The sequence below is a fragment of the Propithecus coquereli genome, unplaced genomic scaffold, assembly GCF_000956105.1.
Source record: "Propithecus coquereli isolate 6110/MARCELLA unplaced genomic scaffold, Pcoq_1.0 Scaffold59, whole genome shotgun sequence".
Lineage (NCBI taxonomy): Eukaryota > Metazoa > Chordata > Mammalia > Primates > Indriidae > Propithecus > Propithecus coquereli.
In genome coordinates this window covers 2,171,156-2,189,654 of record NW_012151840.1, presented here as the reverse complement: position 1 = coordinate 2,189,654, position 18,499 = coordinate 2,171,156, and the positions used below count along the sequence as shown (strand labels likewise).

The window sequence follows — 18,499 nt, the reverse complement described above, 5'->3', positions numbered from 1 at the left end:
GTACATAGACCCAGAGTTTTTACCACCTATCCATGTTTACCACCCTGAGTGCCCTACCAAGACCATCTAAACTCAACTCCACATCCTTCCCCCACCTGACAGTCAGTGCATCAGTCAGTGCAGGCCCTGTACCAGATGCTAAGGAATATCCTCTTGAAACCAAAGACACAGCTCATGTCCTTGGGTAACAGTTGAGGTGAACAGGTTACCATTTTAAGAAGTGACCTTAGATCACTTACAGAGCAGCTTCATGTGAAGCACAAATCAACAAGAGCAAACCAAGTCTCTAAGTTTTCAGAGAAGGTCAAGAAAGGAACAGGGAGTCAGATGGGGTGCTTCAGAGAAGCCTTTCTGGACAAGATAAATGTTTCATTCAGGTTTGGTGGGAAGGAAAAGCCATGGATTGGTTGGAGAGAATGGGTAAGGGAAGGGGGAAGCTCTAAAGCCCACATGAGCACATTTTGCTTTGGAGGCTAGATTGCAGATTAGCTTGGCTCCAGCAGAGGCACTGAGCAGGGGAGCTCTGGACAGGGGTTGAAGTCCACCTGTCTTGACACATCTCTGGTCTCCACCTTCAGATGTGTCACCAGTGGTGGCCGGCCTCATCGGGGCCTCTGTGCTGGTGGTGTGTGTCTCGGTGACCGTCTTTGTCTGGTCATGCTGCCACCAGCAGGCAGAGAAGAAGCACAAGACCCCACCATACAAGTTTATTCACATGCTCAAAGGCATCAGCATATACCCAGAGACCCTCAGCAACAAGAAGAAAATCATCAAAGTACGGAGAGACAAAGATGGCCCTGGGAGGGAAGGTGGACGTGGGAACCTGTTGGTGGATGCAGCAGAGGCTGGCCTGCTGAGCCGAGACAAGGGTCCCAGGGGGCCTAGCTCTGGGTCTTGTATAGACCAGTTGCCCATCAAAATGGACTATGGGGAAGAACTGAGGAGCCCCATTACAAGCCTGACCCCCGGGGAGAGCAAAACCACCTCTCCATCTTCTCCAGAGGAGGACGTCATGCTAGGATCCCTCACCTTCTCAGTGGACTATAACTTCCCGAAAAAAGCCCTAGTGGTGACAATCCAAGAGGCCCATGGGCTGCCAGTAATGGATGACCAGACCCAGGGGTCTGATCCCTACATCAAAATGACCATCCTTCCTGACAAGCGGCATCGGGTGAAGACCAGAGTGCTGCGGAAGACCCTGGACCCTGTGTTTGATGAGACCTTCACCTTCTACGGCATCCCATACAGCCAGCTGCAGGACCTGGTGCTGCACTTCCTCGTCCTCAGCTTTGACCGCTTCTCCCGGGATGATGTCATCGGGGAGGTCATGGTGCCATTGGCTGGAGTGGACCCCAGCACGGGCAAGGTACAACTGACCAGGGACATCATCAAGAGGAATATCCAGGTGAGTAGGAAGAGTGTTGGGGAGGGATGGAGGGAGACGAGATCTCGGAGGAGAAATGGAAGGGGGAGGGAGGTGGGTGGGTGGCAAAGAGGGGCTGAAGACAGGAAGCTCTTGGCTGTCAAGGATAAGCAGTGGTCAAAGTAAGACAGAGGGCCTGGCAGATTAGGTCTCCTTCAATAAGCAACTTCCTGAGCAGAGGTCAGTTAGCTTCTAAAATTTCCCTAGTGGTGGGCATCCCGATGCTGCCCAGCTTACTTGGGCCAGGCTGGCCTGCCAGTCCTAAGCGGTCCATGATAGCAGGGATATGCGGACTGACTTCCTCTCCAAAATGATGTGTGATCTTCCTCCAGTGAACTTATTTCTCAAAGCTGAGAAACTATGACAATAATTCAGTAATTTTTCCCTTAGCTTCCCTTTCCCAACCCAAACCTAGGGGTATAAATAGTATCATGTACATGTCTTTTTATAAGCATTTCATAAATGCAATTTAATGTATTGCTTCACATTCCAGGCCCCAACCTTTGCCTGGAAGGGTGAAGCAAGACACTTCTCTTTCCATTCCTCCTCTCCTCCCTCTTTGCATCAGGATAGGGATGAGAGTCCTCCATCCAGCCTTCTCTCCCTCTCTCCCAACGGGGCCAACATTGGCTCTTGAGTTGTAATTTCAGGAGTACAAGAAGTGTACTCCCACCCAACCCCACCAGTTCATTAATTTCTTCCACAATTGGGGAGGCAGTGCAGCGCTGCATGTAAGCCCGTGGCCTCTAGAATTAGACTGCCCGACCTCACTCTCCAGCTCACCACTTTCCAGCTGTGTGACATGGATGAGTTACTTAACCCCTCTAAGGCTCTACTTCCTCATCTGTAAAATGGAGCTGATAATATTGCCTTCTTTACAGGATTATTAGGATCAAATGAGATAATACACTTGGCATATTATTGCCCTTAAGGAGCTTTCACTTTGTTGGAGGAGAAAGACAAGTATTTTTGGCAATTACCATATAGTGAGCGTGGTGGGTGCTATGAAAGAAGTTGTTGAAATTTTAAACTTAGAGTTTCATTCCTTTTTCAGGGTACAGTATGAGGTTAATAGCAAGGACTCTGAAGTCAGACTTGAGTTTAAGTCCAAATTCCACCAGCTAAATGACCTTGGGCAAGCTGCTTAACTTCTCTAAGTCTCAGTTTCTTATAGGACTGAAGTAGGATGATGATTTTACATAGTCCCTAGCACATAGTGAAACTTTGACAAATTGCAACCATTACTATTATTATTATGATTTCTATTATTAATAAAATTTGATCCCTGGGAGATATATGTGGTTTGTAGATATTTATATTGTGTTTTGACAAAGTGGAGGAAGACAAGGGAGGCCTGAATCAGTGGAGAAGGAGGTTCAGAAAGGATAGCAAGGCCACTAAAAACAACTGCACATCTCCCAGAAAGAGCTCTGCCTATCGGTGCCATACTTATCTCTTGATGCCTTTCCCACCTGCAAGCCCACGCTGATCTCAGTGGGGAGACAGGAGGCTCAGGGTTGGATAGAAAAGGCTCCCAATCCAGAAGGGGCAGAGTGTGCAATGAGCACCCAGGAGCAAGATTTGCCCACTGAAGAAGGGTACTTCGCCAAGCCTGGGGAGTGGGGCAGCTGTGTGTTCTCACCTTCTCTGCTGTGTAGTGGGCACCTGTCCCGCTGCAGCCAGCCCATTCCTGCCATTGCCTAAAGGAACTGCTACTGCCACCTGGCACACTCAAGATCCACCTCACAGGAGCCAGGGAAGTTCAAGAATTTTGAAAAATATTAGAGGCATTTGGTCAGAGCATAAACAAGACACTGGTCCAATGCCAGGATACGATGAAACATCCTGGAGTTCAATACTGCAGGGGGTTTTGTATCCTGAGGTTGGAGTCAAAAGGCATGAACAGAAACCGAAACAGTGACCTGTTTCATCCCTTTCTCTCCCTTTCCTCTCCCCCTGTCTCTTTTCCTCAGGGCTCTGCCACCTCCCCTGCCTTATTTCCTGACTCCCTTTGCAGCAGCTCCTTACCCATATACCCAACCTTGTAAAGCCCCCACCCAGCTGTACTCCTCCAGATAGCTCATGCACTCAGCCCAAGGCTGGTGGCGGAGGATGGCTCTGTGCCAGGCTGCAGCTGGGAAGAGACTGGCAAGGAAAGGGACTGATGGCCTAGGAACAAAACAGCCTCAAATCCAGGGCACTGGACAGAGCACAGACAATGGCATTTGCTGAACTACCAGGGGCTCTTGGTAAGAGCCGAGTTTCTTTCCACGTTATTAACTCCCTTCAGGAGGGATAAGCCAAGGCTAGGATCCTGAGCAACACATCCCCTAGAAGAGGCCCTAGACAGGACACCCAGAGCCTGAGCAGCCCCACACCAGAGCCTTCCAGCCTGTGAGGCTGCCTAAGCCTGTTTTGTCCAACCAGTGCCTGGGGGCAGGACTGTGTCCCATCTGAGCCATGGCTGTCATCTCCCTAGTCACTCATGCCATGATTCCTAGCAATGCAGCCTCCGAATGTCTACCCCAAATCCTCCCTATGGTACGAAGAATCTGCCCTTTCTGGATCTCCCCTTGGTGAACACGAGCTAGAGCTGCTCTGGACTGTTCCACACTGCCTGTAAAGACCTTTTTCCTGGTCTGTGTAAGGCACCCCTGATAGTACGGGATCGAATTATCTTCCTCCAAAGATTCCTGGGTAGAGACTAGTAAGAATTGCATTTCTTTATTTAAAAATTTTTTCTTTTCTACTTCAATAAACTGGTCTAAAGAATTGCATTTCTATGGACAACCCCTCCCCCAACCCCAACTGCATTTCCTGGCCTTTAGCAGAAAATTCATCTCTGTCCTTCTCCTTATTAGTGTGTGGTCCAGTTGAAGAAGGCCAGGACTGGTCATCACTTCCACCTCTGTCCATTTTACTGCCTGACCCTGGGCAAGCAGTTATTCTCTCTGGGCCTTAATATCTCTCCAGGCTGGATCGTGAAGGCTAATGGGGTCATATAGGGACTGCACTCTCAGCTCTTATGAATATATAGAAAGATTTAAGAAGCAGGCCGGGCGCGGTGGCTCACGCCTGTAATCCTAGCACTTTGGGAGGCCGAGGTGGGTGGATCGCTCAAGGTCAGGAGTTCGAGACCAGCCTGAGCAAGAGCGAGACCCCGTCTCTACTAAAAATAGAAAGAAATTATTTGGACAACTAAAAATCTATATAGAAAAAATTAGCCGGGCTTGGTGGCTCATGTCTATAGTCCCAGCTACTCGGGAGGCTGAGGCAGTAGGATTGCTTGAGCCCAGGAGTTTGAGGTTGCTGTGAGCTAGGCTGACGCCATGGCACTCTACTCCGGACAACAGAGTGAGACTCTGTCTCAAAAAAAAAACAAAAAAAAAAAACAAGATTTAAGAAGCATTAAAAATTAACCCTTGATTGTTAGTGAAGGAAGGTCACACTATAAACTGTAGCATGCAAAATCTCTGAATTGGACTTTAGAACTATTTGTTTTTTTAGTGGCAGCTTTTTTTCTAATATTTTACTCAGATGGAAATGAAAGTAAATTGACATTCCCATAATAAATTCCCCATGAAGAGAAGGGAGGCATTGCAGAGAGGGTCTGGGGATAAAGAGGAGACAGTGGGAAAGAATTGATTGACAAAGTGGATAATGGAGAGTTGTTAGACTCCTCCTGACTTCTTCAGGTCATGGTGATGACCTGGGACAGTGGTCATGGCATGGGAGGATTCTTAAAATCTCAGACTTACAAACGACCTGAGAGGTCACCCAGTCTAGCCATTGGGGCTGAAAAGAGAAAAAGAAGAAGGAACGTCAATTTTCCAGAAACAATTAAGAAAGTTGTTACGTATGTGTATGGGGGGAGCAAAAAGGAGGATGTGGTTGAACATTAAGGTTTTGTTTCTTTTGTTTTCCCAAGGTTGTGATTTAGGGTGGGGGTGGCCCCAAGAAAGGTTTATTGAGGTGTGTTGGTCCACCTGGTGCAAGGTCTCTATGGCTAGACAATGACTCTGAAAGAGGCTCTGCTAATTATAGGAAAATAGACTTATCCTTCGCCCAAGCATTTCTTTCATCTGAATGTGTTCTTTAGGGCCACTGCTCCTGTTCCTCTGTTGAACTGAGGGAGAAAGGAGCCTGCTCTCTGAGAGCAAAGCCCTCCAGCTCTGTCAGGCATGGATAAAACCCTTTCTCCCCCTTGTCCTTCTGCTTGCCTGCCCCCCAACAGGGTCTTTGCTGCACTAGGCCGAGGGGCTGGGAAACAGAGCTCGCTCCCAGCCCTCAATGGCTCTTTCAAAAGAAAGAGCCATTGATGGTACTATTTGGAATGGGAATTGGGTAGAAAGGGAAAGGGAGGGGGAATGAGGAAACGACATTAAACTGCCTTCAATGCAGAATGGAGTAGCATTCAGGTGGTGCTGTGGCTATAGACTTGGGCATCACAAAGGGGCAGCTGAATGGGGATGGGCATTCTGCCCACATAAAATGGCCAAAGGTGAAAGAGGGGATCAGATGGAGAACAGTTGCTTGAGGAGTGACTTTAGGGGAGAAAATAATTAAAAGGGTAACCAGAAGTTGTCTGCTTTCCCAAAGAACTAGAGAAGGGGCTTGTGAATTTTGATTAGGAAAACTTTGCTCTAATGGATAATTTAGAAAACAGAGTGTATTTATTTATTTAATTTTTGGAGACAGGGTCTTGCTTTGTCACCCAGGCTTGAGTGCAGTGGTGTCACCATAGCTCACTGTAACCTCAAACTCCTGGGTTCAAATGATCCTCCTGCCTCAGCCTCCCTAGTAGCTGGGACTACAGGTGCATGCCACCGCACCTGACTAATTTTTTTAATTTTGTGTAGAGATGGGGTCTCGCTATATTGCCCAGGCTGATCTTCAACTCCTGGCCTCAAGCAACTCTCCTGCCTCAGCCTTCCAAAGTGCTAGGATTACAGTTTGAGCCACTGCGCCCAGCTAGGAAACAGAGTTTTAAACAAGTAATCAGGAAACCTAAGCTACAGTTTTGTAATCAATGTTTGTTTTTACCAATAGGATCTGGGCTCAGTGGCTCATGCCTGTGGTCCCAGCTATTTGGGAGGCTGAGGCATGAGGATATCTTGGGCCTTAAGTTTTTGAGGCTGCTGTGAGCTATGATTGTGCCACTGCACTCCAGCCTGGGTTACAGAGAGGGACCCTATCTCTAAAAAAAACATGTTATTCTTACAAATAAAACTTTGCTTTTAAATCGAGTTTCCCTTTTCTCCTCACCTATCCCTCTCCTGTATATAAACTTAGAATTATATTTAAAGACTGCATATTTAATATTTAAATAGTATTCAATGATGGCTCCATAACTAGATATCAAATCTAGTTAACATTTCATTATTCATGCAAATGAAAGGGGGCAGTGGCCAAATTGATTCAAAAGTTCTTTTCAAATCAGTGCTGTCCAATGGTAACAGAAATGTTCTATATTTGCACTGTCCAATATGGTAGCTACTAGCCACATGTTGCTATTAAGCATTTGAAATATGGCTACTGTGACTGAGGAACTATAATTTCAATTTATTTAACTTTAGTGAATTTAAAATTTAAATAGACACGTCGCTAGTGGCTACTGCATTACAGTGTTCAGTTCTGAATGTTTTGGAAGGCATTTGATTTCCTTTTTCATGAGGGATTACTTTCCATTTGGTTGTGGCTAACAGTAAAAATGAGTTTATATTCTCTGATCGTATTTGGACGCTTGGCAAAAGGAAGCAGCCTAGAAGTGCACTGGTTGGCAAGGGCAACAGCCTGCAATGTTAAACTGCCTGCGGGTACTTCCCACGGATACAATTAAGAGCTGACAATATGCATGTTATGGGTAAAGACAAAATGTGGGGCTTCAACCTAGCACAGAAAAACCATGAAAATCTTTTTAAAAGTCTATTCCCTTTTGTACTTCAATTTCAAAAGCTAAGGACCACGTTTAAACTTTAGTGAGTCATGTTCTGTGCCCTCTGAGAGGCATTTCCGTATGCTCCTGGGATGAAATGTTGACTTAAGACAAAATCATGTGAAATAGTATCAGTTTCATTCCTTGAGATAACTTAAGGCTTACAGTCAAAGCCCAAACTATTAGGCTTGTTTTCTCGTTTTTCACTGATAAGCTAATTAGCTTATTTGCTGTCATTCTTTCCTGCATCACACATACCTGAGCAGAGCGTGAACTAGCCTGGGAACTTCTTAAGGACAGGATTCCTCATTGTCCATCCTTGCAGCCCTAGCTCCCAGCAGAGTGCCTGGCACTTAACAAGTACATAATAAGTCATTTTCGTGGGTGTACGGTCTATATAAGGCTGGTCATAAGTATAGTCTATTTTTGCTCAATCTAAGTCCTGGAGTAGGTGACATTTCTTTGGGGCTTTGAAGAATACAAGGAATAAGGTTTGATAGTGGAGGAATGATTTTGTCCCACCAAATTTAACTTACGTTCTAAATTCCTCAAACCTTGCCTCATTTTGCTTTCCTTGTCCCAGCCTCATCCTCACTTTCTTTTTTTTTTTTTTTTTGAGACAGAGTCTCACTGTGTTGCCCGGGCTAGACTGCCGTGGCGTCAGCTTAGCTCACAGCAACCTCAAACTCCTGGGCTCAAGTGATCCTCCTGCCTTAGCCTCCCGAGTAGCTGAGACTACAGGCATGCGCCACCATGCTTGGCTAATTTTTTCTATATATTTTTAGTTGTCCGATTAATTTCTTTCTATTTTTAGTAGAGACGGGGTCTTGCTCTTGCTCAGGCTGGTTTCGAACTCCTGAGCTCAAACAATCCGCCCGCCTCGGCCTCCCAGAGTGCTAGGATTACAGGCGTGAGCCACCGCACCCGGCCCCATCCCCACTTTCTAAGCTAGAAACACAAGAAATAGTCCTCCCTTTCTTCCCTCTCCCCTGCGCTTCACATCCAGTTAGCCCCCCAGACCGAGAAAATCCTGACAGTTCTGCCTGAGACATCCTCTGCCACAGCCCTAGATCCAGTGGCCATCACTGCTTCCTCAGCCTGCTGGGGCAGCCTCATAACTCAGCCTTCTGGCTTTGGTCTTTCTCTACTTTAGTTCATTCTCCAGCTTCCCCTAAAGTCATATTCAATTTAATAAAATGACAATAAGTTTGCCACTCCTAAGCTTACAGACCTCCTCCTGCCTGTGTGCGGCTGGCTCTGCGGGTTTGTTAGCACCCCCACAGCCCTCTACCTAGCCTCACCCACCTCCCCAGCTTCCTGACCACCCCTCCTGTCAGACACCCCAACTTTGGGCACACGCACCTCTCAGTGCTCTCTGAACACAGTGTACCCTTTCAGAACCCAACGCCTTTGTACCAGCCACTCCCGTCACTCCACCTGATACTCTCTGCCCATCGCGTCCTGGTTTCTTACTCATCAACTGGGCCCAGGCGTCAGCTGGCAAAGCCTTCCCTGAATCTCCCAGCAAAGCGGGCCCCGCCTCCACTGGGTGCCCAGAGCACTTAGACAGGCTTCTTTCTTCCCTGGCAAGTACATGTTCCTTTACATCTCTGTCTCTTCCGCTGCACAATAAGCTCCTTGGGAGCAAGAACTGAGTCCCATCAGCTCTGGAACCCAGCACCTGGCATGTAGTGAGTATCGAAATGTTGCTTCAAGTATTCTTAGAGATCTAGAGTTTTTTTTAAGCTCAAAATAGAGCCTAGCATAAAATTTTAAAATGGGAAAACAGGCTGGGCATAGTGGCTCACGCCTGTAATCCTAGCAGTCTGGGAGGCTGAGGCAGGAGGATCGCTTGAAGTCAGGAGTTCAAGACCAACCTCAGCAAGAATGAGAACTTTGTCTTTACCAAAAATAGAAAAAATTAGCTGGCATGGTGGCATGCATCTGTAGTCCCAGCTACTCTGGAGGCTGAGGCAGGAGGATCGCTTGAGCCCAGGAGTTGAGGCTGCAGTGACCTGTGATGACGCCACTGCACTCTACCCAGGCAACAGAGTGAGACTCTGTCTCAAAAAAAAAAAAAAAAAATGGGAAACAAAGATCAGGGCATTGGGAGGAAGCCGGCTTGGCTGGAGAAAACACACTGAAGTGCAAATACGGAGGCAGGCAGAGCAGGTGTTGATATTCACCTTGCAAAATGGAAGAAAAGGCTCCAGAAAGTTCAGGGACTTGCCCGAGACCATGTAGTGAGTAAGTGGCAAAGTTAAGACTCAAGCCCACGTTTCCAACCTCCCACCATACAGTCTTCAAAACTTTTTTATCACAAGAACCAAATGACTCAGACTTGGGGGGGCGGGGAAAGGGCAACATATGTAACCTAAACATCTGTACCCCCATAATATGCTGAATAAAAAACAAAAGAAAAAAGAACCCCCCCCAAAAAAAGAACCGAATGAAAGAATAGGAGAGAATGCACTTCAAGTGCGCACTGTGTGGTGGGTGCCATTGCGACTTACGCATTGTAACTTGTTTTGTCCTCTTAATAATATTATGAGGTAGGTACTATGTTTTATTCCCATTTTATGGATGAGGAAAGTGAAGTACAGAGATGTTGAGTTACTTGTCCAAGGTCATAGATAAAAAATAGCAGTCAGGGGGCCAGGTGTGGTGGCTCGCACCTGTAATCCTAGCACTCTGGGAGGCCGAGGCAGGAAGATCGTTTGAGGTCAGGAGTTCAAGACCAGCCTGAGCAAGAGCGAGACCCCATCTCTACCAAAAATAGAAAAATTAGCTGGGCATGGCGGTTCCCCCCCCTCTAATACTCGGGAGGCTGAGGCAGGAGGATGGCTTGTGAACTCAGGAGTTTGAGGTTGCAGTGAGCTATGATGATACCACTGCACTCTAGCTGGGGCAACAGAGCAAGACCCTGTCTCAAAAAAAAAAAAAAAAAGAAAAGAAAAAAAAGAAATAGCAGTCAGGTTTTGAATTCAGGCCAGTCTGGCTCCAGAATCCATGTTCACAAATATAAGGCTATGCTGCCTCTCCATGCAAATGATTTTATTCAATACCAGAATTATGATTATAATGCTTCCTTTCCCTCTCCCTGTTAAATAGAATGGGAACATCTTACAGGGGAGAACATCTTTCCTACAGACTCCTTATCCTGCCCTTCTCCTCCTCCAGACTCTCTTCCCACTCTTTGCACGCTTTCTGTGCTGTGTCCTGCTTCCTCTGCCAGGATTTCACCTATTGTTTCTTCCTCACAGAAGTGCATCAGCAGAGGGGAGCTCCAGGTGTCCCTGTCATATCAGCCTGTGGCACAGAGAATGACAGTGGTTGTCCTCAAAGCCAGACACTTGCCGAAGATGGATATCACCGGTCTCTCAGGTAGCAGCTATTTACTTCAACCTATTTCTGACTGAACCACCCCCAGCTCCTTGTCTGTGGCCCAGACATACCCACGCATTTCAGGATCTCTTGCCACTTTCACTTTCGCCTGTTCCTCACTCTGTCTACGTTCTCTTCTGATGAATATCTAGGCCCCGTAGATTTCCCGAGCTGGGGAGGTGTTTTCTTTGTGCAAACGGGGTCTTTACATTTAGTGAGGTATCCTAAATAATATGTATGCCAGGTGCTGAGTGCTCGCTCCAGGTGAGCCTTCTCAAAAAGACTGCAGGCATTGGTTAGTCCCTGTGCCCTTGAAAATGCTTCTTGGTATCATGGGGTTTCTTCAGACATGACTTGAAAAGTTGTTCTAGTCTATTCCTGCTTGGTCTCCTTGGCCCCTTGTCCAGGCAGGCAGACTCACATATAGTCAGTGTACGTTTACTGTGCAATCACTAAAGACCACATGGGGGTGGCCACCAAAGATAGGAACAACAGAGCCCCCCTTCCCAATATGTAATCACCATTATATAGGAGAGGACTGTGTCATAGGCCTGTCTCTCTCTCTTTTTTTTATCTCTTTGGGGGCCCCAGATCCTTACGTCAAGGTGAACGTCTACTACGGCAGAAAGCGCATAGCCAAGAAGAAAACCCATGTGAAGAAGTGCACTTTGAACCCAGTCTTCAATGAATCTTTCATCTATGACATCCCCACTGACCTCCTGCCTGACATCAGCATCGAGTTCCTTGTCATCGACTTCGATCGCACCACCAAGAATGAGGTGGTGGGGAGGCTGATCCTGGGGGCACACAGTGTCACAGCCAGTGGTGCCGAACACTGGAGAGAGGTCTGCGACAGCCCCCGCAAACCTGTGGCCAAGTGGCACAGTCTGAGCGAGTACTAATCCTGTTCTTCTCGCCTCCACTCCCGGGGTCAGGCTGGGGAGGTATGTGGCGGGGAGAGAGATGACGGAGAAGCGGACTCAAAACCTCATTTTAGTTGTAGAAGAAAATTTCTTACAAAACAAATCCCACAAAGAACATCCCACATGACCACAGCTGCAGATCAGTTCTTAGCGATGATGATTTTTTTTCTCATTTGCAAGGCACTAGAAATTCTTTTTTTTTTATGGGGGAAAAAAAGAGAGGGAAAGACCCCTACAAGTCTATATATAACCATGTAACCTTATACTTGCATGTCTAATACAAACTGAAGAAATTAGCCTAACTGCCAATATCGAGTTGCAGATTTTAATCCATGAGAATTGTGTTTTGTGCTGAATTGTATTTGCTGAAATTGGCCTCTTTTTGTTGGGCTTCTCTGGAGAGTTACTTCTACTCCCCACCTCTGCAGAAGAAAATTTTGCTCTTGTAAAACCTCATGTTTTCATCATTCCCATCTTTCTTCTTCTCACCTCTTACACCTTTGCTCTTTGGCTGAGCTCAAAGTCTAGAGGTCTGTAGTAAGCCAAGAAACAGGTGGGATGGATAAGCAGGGTTTGCAGGAAAAAGAGTAATTGAGAAATGGGGTATTTTTTCTGTCATCCCTCCTGCTATGAAGGGGTAAAGGGCAGTTTATGATTAGCTGGTAGCCCCAATGAAGCACATAGAACACATCGGACTTAGCAGGTAGAACTTGGATTTATGAAACTAGATGACTTCTCTAAAAGGAGCTTTGGAGACTTCAAATTCAGCTGTAGGATAGTACCAATGAACATGTCCAGCTGATCGCAAGTGCTGTTTTCATGTAGAACGACAAGGAGGGGAGACAAGAGATGACTGCCATCCCTCTTTGCAGTTATCTACGTTAGTGACAACCATTTACTGGTTGAGGGGTTGGAGGTCATCAGAGGTTTGAAGGATTACATCGGCCTTTGTTTTTTCAGCAAACGCTGACTATGGAGAGGGTTTAGCGTCTTCCCAAGTGGCCTAGATGTTGTAATAATGTTAGAATGAAAAAGGCCTCAGAAATTATTCTTTCTCCTTGAATTTTTCTAATGGCTCTTAAAAAAAATAACAGTGTGACTAACTGAATAACAAAGGTAAGTTGGATTCTTTCAGAACATCTTTTCCCTCAAAACAAAAAGCATAGTTCTTGGAATTTGTGAGCCTCCATGACGTGGTAGAGGGATGGGGGAACCTCAGTGAAATCCTCCTTCTGCCACTGGGCAATAGAGGTTGAGAGAGATCCAGTATCTTGCTTGGGATTAGAATTCAACTTTCCTTACTCATAGCTTAGTTGTGTCTCCAATGTTGAGATTTTTCAGATGGCAGAGACTTCATGGACCATAGGTAAGCTTGGATAGGCAGTAGATATTTTTGCTAGCCTTAAGAGGAACTCAATCAAATAAGCACCCAGTTTGATTCAGGGCCCAAAAGATGACCTGAAATTGAAGTGTCCACTTCCATACAAGGACATCACTTTCTAAGTTGCTTCTGAGAATGGAGTTGAAAAACTGAGTCTCCATGGAGAGGGTGGTGATCTTGCGTTTGGTGTTCCCTTAGCTCTTGTGGATTTAAAACCAGTCTGCTCTCCCCCATCCTTTTGGTTTGTTTTAACCCATGTTCTTGACAGTGCAGAGCAGTTCTGGGCAGGCACAGAGCCCACTCTCTGTTCTTGTCCCTGTCAATTCCATTCCCCCATAATCTGACTCACTATCTTGCCATCACTTGGGATCACACCACTAGTCTCTGTTCTATACCCCATGAAATGTAAATACTGTATCATACGTAGAAAAAAATAATTTTTGTTTTCTAAAAATGCATTTGGAGCTAGTTTAATGTAAATCTGACAGGAGCATTCTGAAGCCCCGTTAGGAAAAAATCTAAATGGTTCCTCTTCATCGCCTTAATGTCTAAAGATCAGAAATCACTGAGCAACATGCTTTTGCTTCCTTCCCAGAAACAATGCAAAGCAACAGGTGGAGATAGTCTGGTCTTTGCCCTGCTGTGTGTGCCTCTGTAGCTCCTCCTGACAAAAGTCTGGGAAAACAGCCTCACCCCACTCCTCTCTTCCCCATCTCCCTGCAGCTTTATCCCTTGCATTCTTTGGGTCTACTGAGCAGGGGGTGGTGAGGTGACAGGGGAGGAACCAGTAGTTCTGTAGGAGCTGCCTCAGTATCTTTGCCAGGAAAAGGCAAAGAGCTGGACAGCCCAAGGTTCCTCCCTCCTACCTCAGGCCTGATCCATCGTGCCCTTGACTTTGCTGTCCCAAAGTTTCTTAGCTGACTTTGGCTTTCACATTGGTTCTTTCCAGAGCTAACCGGTAAGAGTGGCGGAGAAATGCCTCCTGCTAAGAGTCAGTTGAAAGACAAGAGAGTCACATCCTAGCTTTTGCACAAGGCACTCGTTCGTGGTCAGGAATAGGTTAGGGAATGGTCACTTCTGATTTTCCAAGAGTCAGTTCTTCTCTGTGGATCTCTTGATTCCTTTGGGAAGACAAGAGTTTTTCTTAATAACAAAAGCCCCTTTATGAACTCCTCTTTCAGTTCATCTCAGTGGAGCACAGCCAAGATGTACATGTTTACGGACAGTGCTCTAGATATGAAAACAGACAGAACTGGTTTGTGGGACAGGGGTGGCTTGCTCAGGAGAGGGAATAATGCAAGTCCCTTTTCTTGGAAGGCTTTTACTATGGCCCTGACAGTGACATTGCCCTCACCAAGATCCCTCTCCGAAGTGGTTGTCTTTCTTTACCTTGTGTCTTCTCTTGTAAAAATGAAACTCAAAAATAAACGTGTCAAATTAAAAAAGAAAAAACTGAAAAAGCTAACATGAATTGTGTGAAATTGCATAATGCTGTAATGCTAACCTACAATATGTAATGCTATCTTGTATGTTGAATTTGTTTAATGCACCACGCAGTGCAAAATAAAGACCGATTCACATTAAATAGGTACAGTGATGTCAGCATGATTCTCTCGGAAGCTGGGTGACTATGAATGAAGTTAATGATCAGACTATAAAAGGGTGGTCTAGGGCACGTTTTCCAAAGTGTGGTCCCCAGATTACCTGATTCAGAATCATCCAGGGCACTTGTGGAAAAACGTAGATTCCAGGCTCCCATCCTGGAGACTCTCATTTAACAGGTGACTTGGTTCACTGCTTGTTCTAGTCTTTGTTCTAGTCTTTCTGTATTCCTTTTTTTTTTTTTTAAAGATGGGATCTCACTCTGTTGCCCAGGCTGGACCTGAATTCCTGGGTTCAAGTGATCTTCCAGCCTCGGCCTCCCGAGTAGCTGGGACTACAGGCACATGCCACCATTCCCAGCTTCTGTTTTCCTCTTGACATGTAACTTCTAAGACCATAACCATCTGAGGAGAGATGATGGTTTTCGTGTTGAAAGTTAGCCTGCTCTTTAATTGGAAATGTTTATCCCAAAAAGCAATCCTGAGACTAGCCAATTCTTTTCTTTCATTCATTCATTTACTAGCCAACAAATACTTATTTATTGAGTGTTTACTATATGCCAGGCACTGAAGATACAATACATTGATAAGGAAGAGTCCTGTTCTTGTGGAGCTTAGCAGAGGACAGTATTAATCAAATAATCAAACTAATAAATGTATGGCTACAAACTGGGAAATGTTCTAAAGGAAAAGGAACACAGGTTGGGTGCAGTGGCTCATGCCTGTACTATAATCCTAGCAGTTTGGGAGGCTGAGGCAGGAGGATCACTTGAGGCCAGGAGTTCAAGACCAGCCTGGGCAACATAGTGAGATCCTGTCTCTACAAAAAATAAAAAAATTAGCAGGGCATGGTGGCATGCACCTGTAGTCCCAGCTACTAAGAAGGCTGAGGTAGGAGGATCACTTGAGCCCAGGAGTTTGAGGTTGCTGTGAGCTATGATTGTGCCAGTGTACTCTAGCCCAGGCAACAAAGCCACCCTGTCTCAAAAAAAAAAAAAAAAAAAGGAACACAGGTCAATGCAACACTTAGAGGTAATATACTAAGGTAATCTGATCCTTGCAACTATTCTTCATGGATTTCTCTGCGTGCCTTAAAGTCTGGAATGATTCATTTTTCGTATTTTCTGTCCTATGTAAATTATCCTCCCTGTGAGAGGAAGAGAGTATGAAAGAAGGAGAACCAGTCCCTGCTCTTTTAAAGTTTCAGTGAAGGAACTAAAAAACATTTTTTAATTACAAAACTAATATAAGCACATTATAAGAAAATTGGAAAACAGAGAAGAGAAAAAATAATCGAGATTCCAAAATCTTAACAACCATTTTGTCTTCTAATCTTGTTTCCTGTACATTTTTTCCCCTGATACATCACTCTGGGTCAATGTAGAAAATATGTAAAATAAAGTACAAGTCATAGAAATGGGAAAATCCATCTAGAGGCAAGTGTTGCTAATTTTGGCACATCTTTCAATTTGTTTTAACTACCTTATGATTGCAATCAGGGCGTGTATATAATTTTGTGTATTACTTTTTCATAGGTGACAGTCTTAAATAACAACATGACCATATAACAAGAATAGTAAGAGTATGTTGGCACTCAGGATGCTTTTGGGTACAATTAATAGGAAACCCAATTCAAGTTGGGTTAAACATTAAGAAAATGTGTCGGTTCGCCTAACTGGAAGTCCAAAGGCAAGGCAAGCTTTTCAGAGTTGACTTCTGCAAAAGGTCACTGATACTATCAAGGACTCAAGTTCTTTCTGTGGGCCCACTCTGGCGTTCAATGTTAGCTTCATCCTGAGGCTTTCATCTGATGAGCCGCTCCCAGGGCTCCTGGCTTCCTCATTCACTTCCAGATGGAAAGAAGAGATTGCTTCAGGACCGCTCCCAGAAAAATAAGGTAGTCTTATTCCCAGAATAAGTTCCCAGAAGCCTCTAGCAATTCTCTCCTCTAGTCTTGCTGATCCAAAATATGTCACATGGTCACTTCTGAACCAAACATTGACAAGGAGGATGAGATTATCTTTAGACCGTTTAGGACTGCCCAGGAACTGGGTGAGGGAAAAAGGTATATTGTTATAATTGTTTTGTTTTATTTTTAGATTGTTAATCTCTTACTGTGCCTAATTTATAAATTGAACTTTATCACAGGTGTATATGTGTAGGAAAAAAACATAGTATGTGTAGGATACACATACTATGTGGTACTATCTGCAGTTTCAGGCATCCACTGAGGTCTTGGAATGTGTCCCCTACGACTAAGGGGGACTATTGTACATTGTTTCCTGTAGTACCTCTCATTCCAAGATGCTTTCTCATGTGATTGCTTTATAATATACTCTCAGAAAAGAGTCGCCAACCTAGTAAGGTTCACACACTGATCTCGTCCCTCCCCCATACCTTGTGGTCTAAAAAGGTGAATAGGCTAGTGCTTGGAGTCCTCTTTAAATGCTTCAAGAACAACGTAAGTTTAGATGTAGCACGTCATTTGTCAGAAAGCTAAGAAAATATCTATTCTTAATCAGTATAACTTTTATAAGAGAGTAAACTGATGAGCATCCCAATTGCTTAATACTGTATATACTAGTATTACAGCTGAGCACCTCTAAGAAATGCTCAAAATGCTGACTGGTCTTCTGGGACAAAGTCCTAGAGGAGGTCTTAAGGCTCGACAGGCCAGGATTAGATGTGCTGACAGAAAATCTTGAAGAAAAGCCTGGGAACTCATTAACTGCTCTTGTGTTCAAGCCTGGGGAGATGGTAATTCACCTCAAATGTTATATTAAAACTCAATCTAGGCCGGGTATGGTGGCTCACGCCTGTAATCCTAGCACTCTGGGAGGCAGAGGTGGGAGGATCCCTTTAGCTCAGAAGTTCGAGACCAGCCTGAGCAAGAGCGAGACCCCGTCTCTACAAAAAATAGAAAGATTAGCCAGGCGTGGTGGTGCACACCTCTAGTCCCAGCTATCCCGGCAACTGAGGCAGAAAGATCGCTTGAGCCCAGGAGTTTGAGGTTGCAGTGAGCTGTGATGATACCAATGCACTCTAGCTCAGGAGATAGAGTAAGACCATCTCAAAAACAAAGCAAAACAAAACAACTCAATCTAATTGAAAAGCTCCGATAAGGGCCATATGGAGGTACTCATTTTTTTTCTTTCTTTTTTCTTCCTATTTTTTAGATTAACAAATAAAAATCATATATATTTATGGTGTACAACATGATGTTTTGAAATATACATACACTGTGGTATGGCCAAATCAAACTAATTAACATATGCATGACCTCACATAGTTATTTACTGGTGGTGAGAACACTTAAGGCTGGTCCAAAGGTAGAGAGTTATCTCACTTGATTGTACACAGTCAGTTATAGATTGAACTCCTTGTTCTACTCTTCCCTCCTTCTCACTACTGCACTTGACTAGTCAAAAAAATAAATAAAAATAAAAAATTTTTAAAAATGAGAATAGTTAATCTTAGCAATTTTCAAGTATACAATACATCGTTGTTAGCTATAGTCACCATGTGGTACAAGAGATCCCTCGAACTTATTCCTCCTGAGATTTTGTGTCCTTTGACCAACATCTCCCTAATATCCCCCTATCATTTTCTTTTTAATAATAATAGCGAAAATAGCTAACATGGATTGAATGTTTACCAATGCTGGGCACTATTTTAAGCACTTCCTACATAATAAAACTCATTTAATAATTACAACAACCCTGTTGGATATGTACTGTTATTATATTCACTTAACAGATGGGAAAAGTGAAGTCCAGAGAGGTTAAATAACTTGCTCCAGGTTCACACAGCTCATAAGCAATGGAGCCCGTGGCAGTCTGACTCCAGGACCTG

At 44.8% G+C, this 18,499-nt stretch overlaps 1 protein-coding gene across 1 annotated transcript in view; it reads left to right on the top strand.

Moving 5' to 3' along the window:
* Window positions 1–11,644, top strand: part of SYT11 (synaptotagmin XI) — a 17,648-nt gene extending 6,004 nt beyond the window's left edge. Inside the window, exons 2-4 of the mRNA XM_012658912.1 lie at window positions 579–1,405; window positions 10,622–10,745; window positions 11,334–11,644. Of these exons, the coding sequence (XP_012514366.1) occupies window positions 579–1,405; window positions 10,622–10,745; window positions 11,334–11,644 (1,262 nt within the window). The remainder of the gene's footprint in view (window positions 1–578; window positions 1,406–10,621; window positions 10,746–11,333) is intronic.
* The last annotated feature ends 6,855 nt before the right edge of the window (window positions 11,645–18,499 follow it).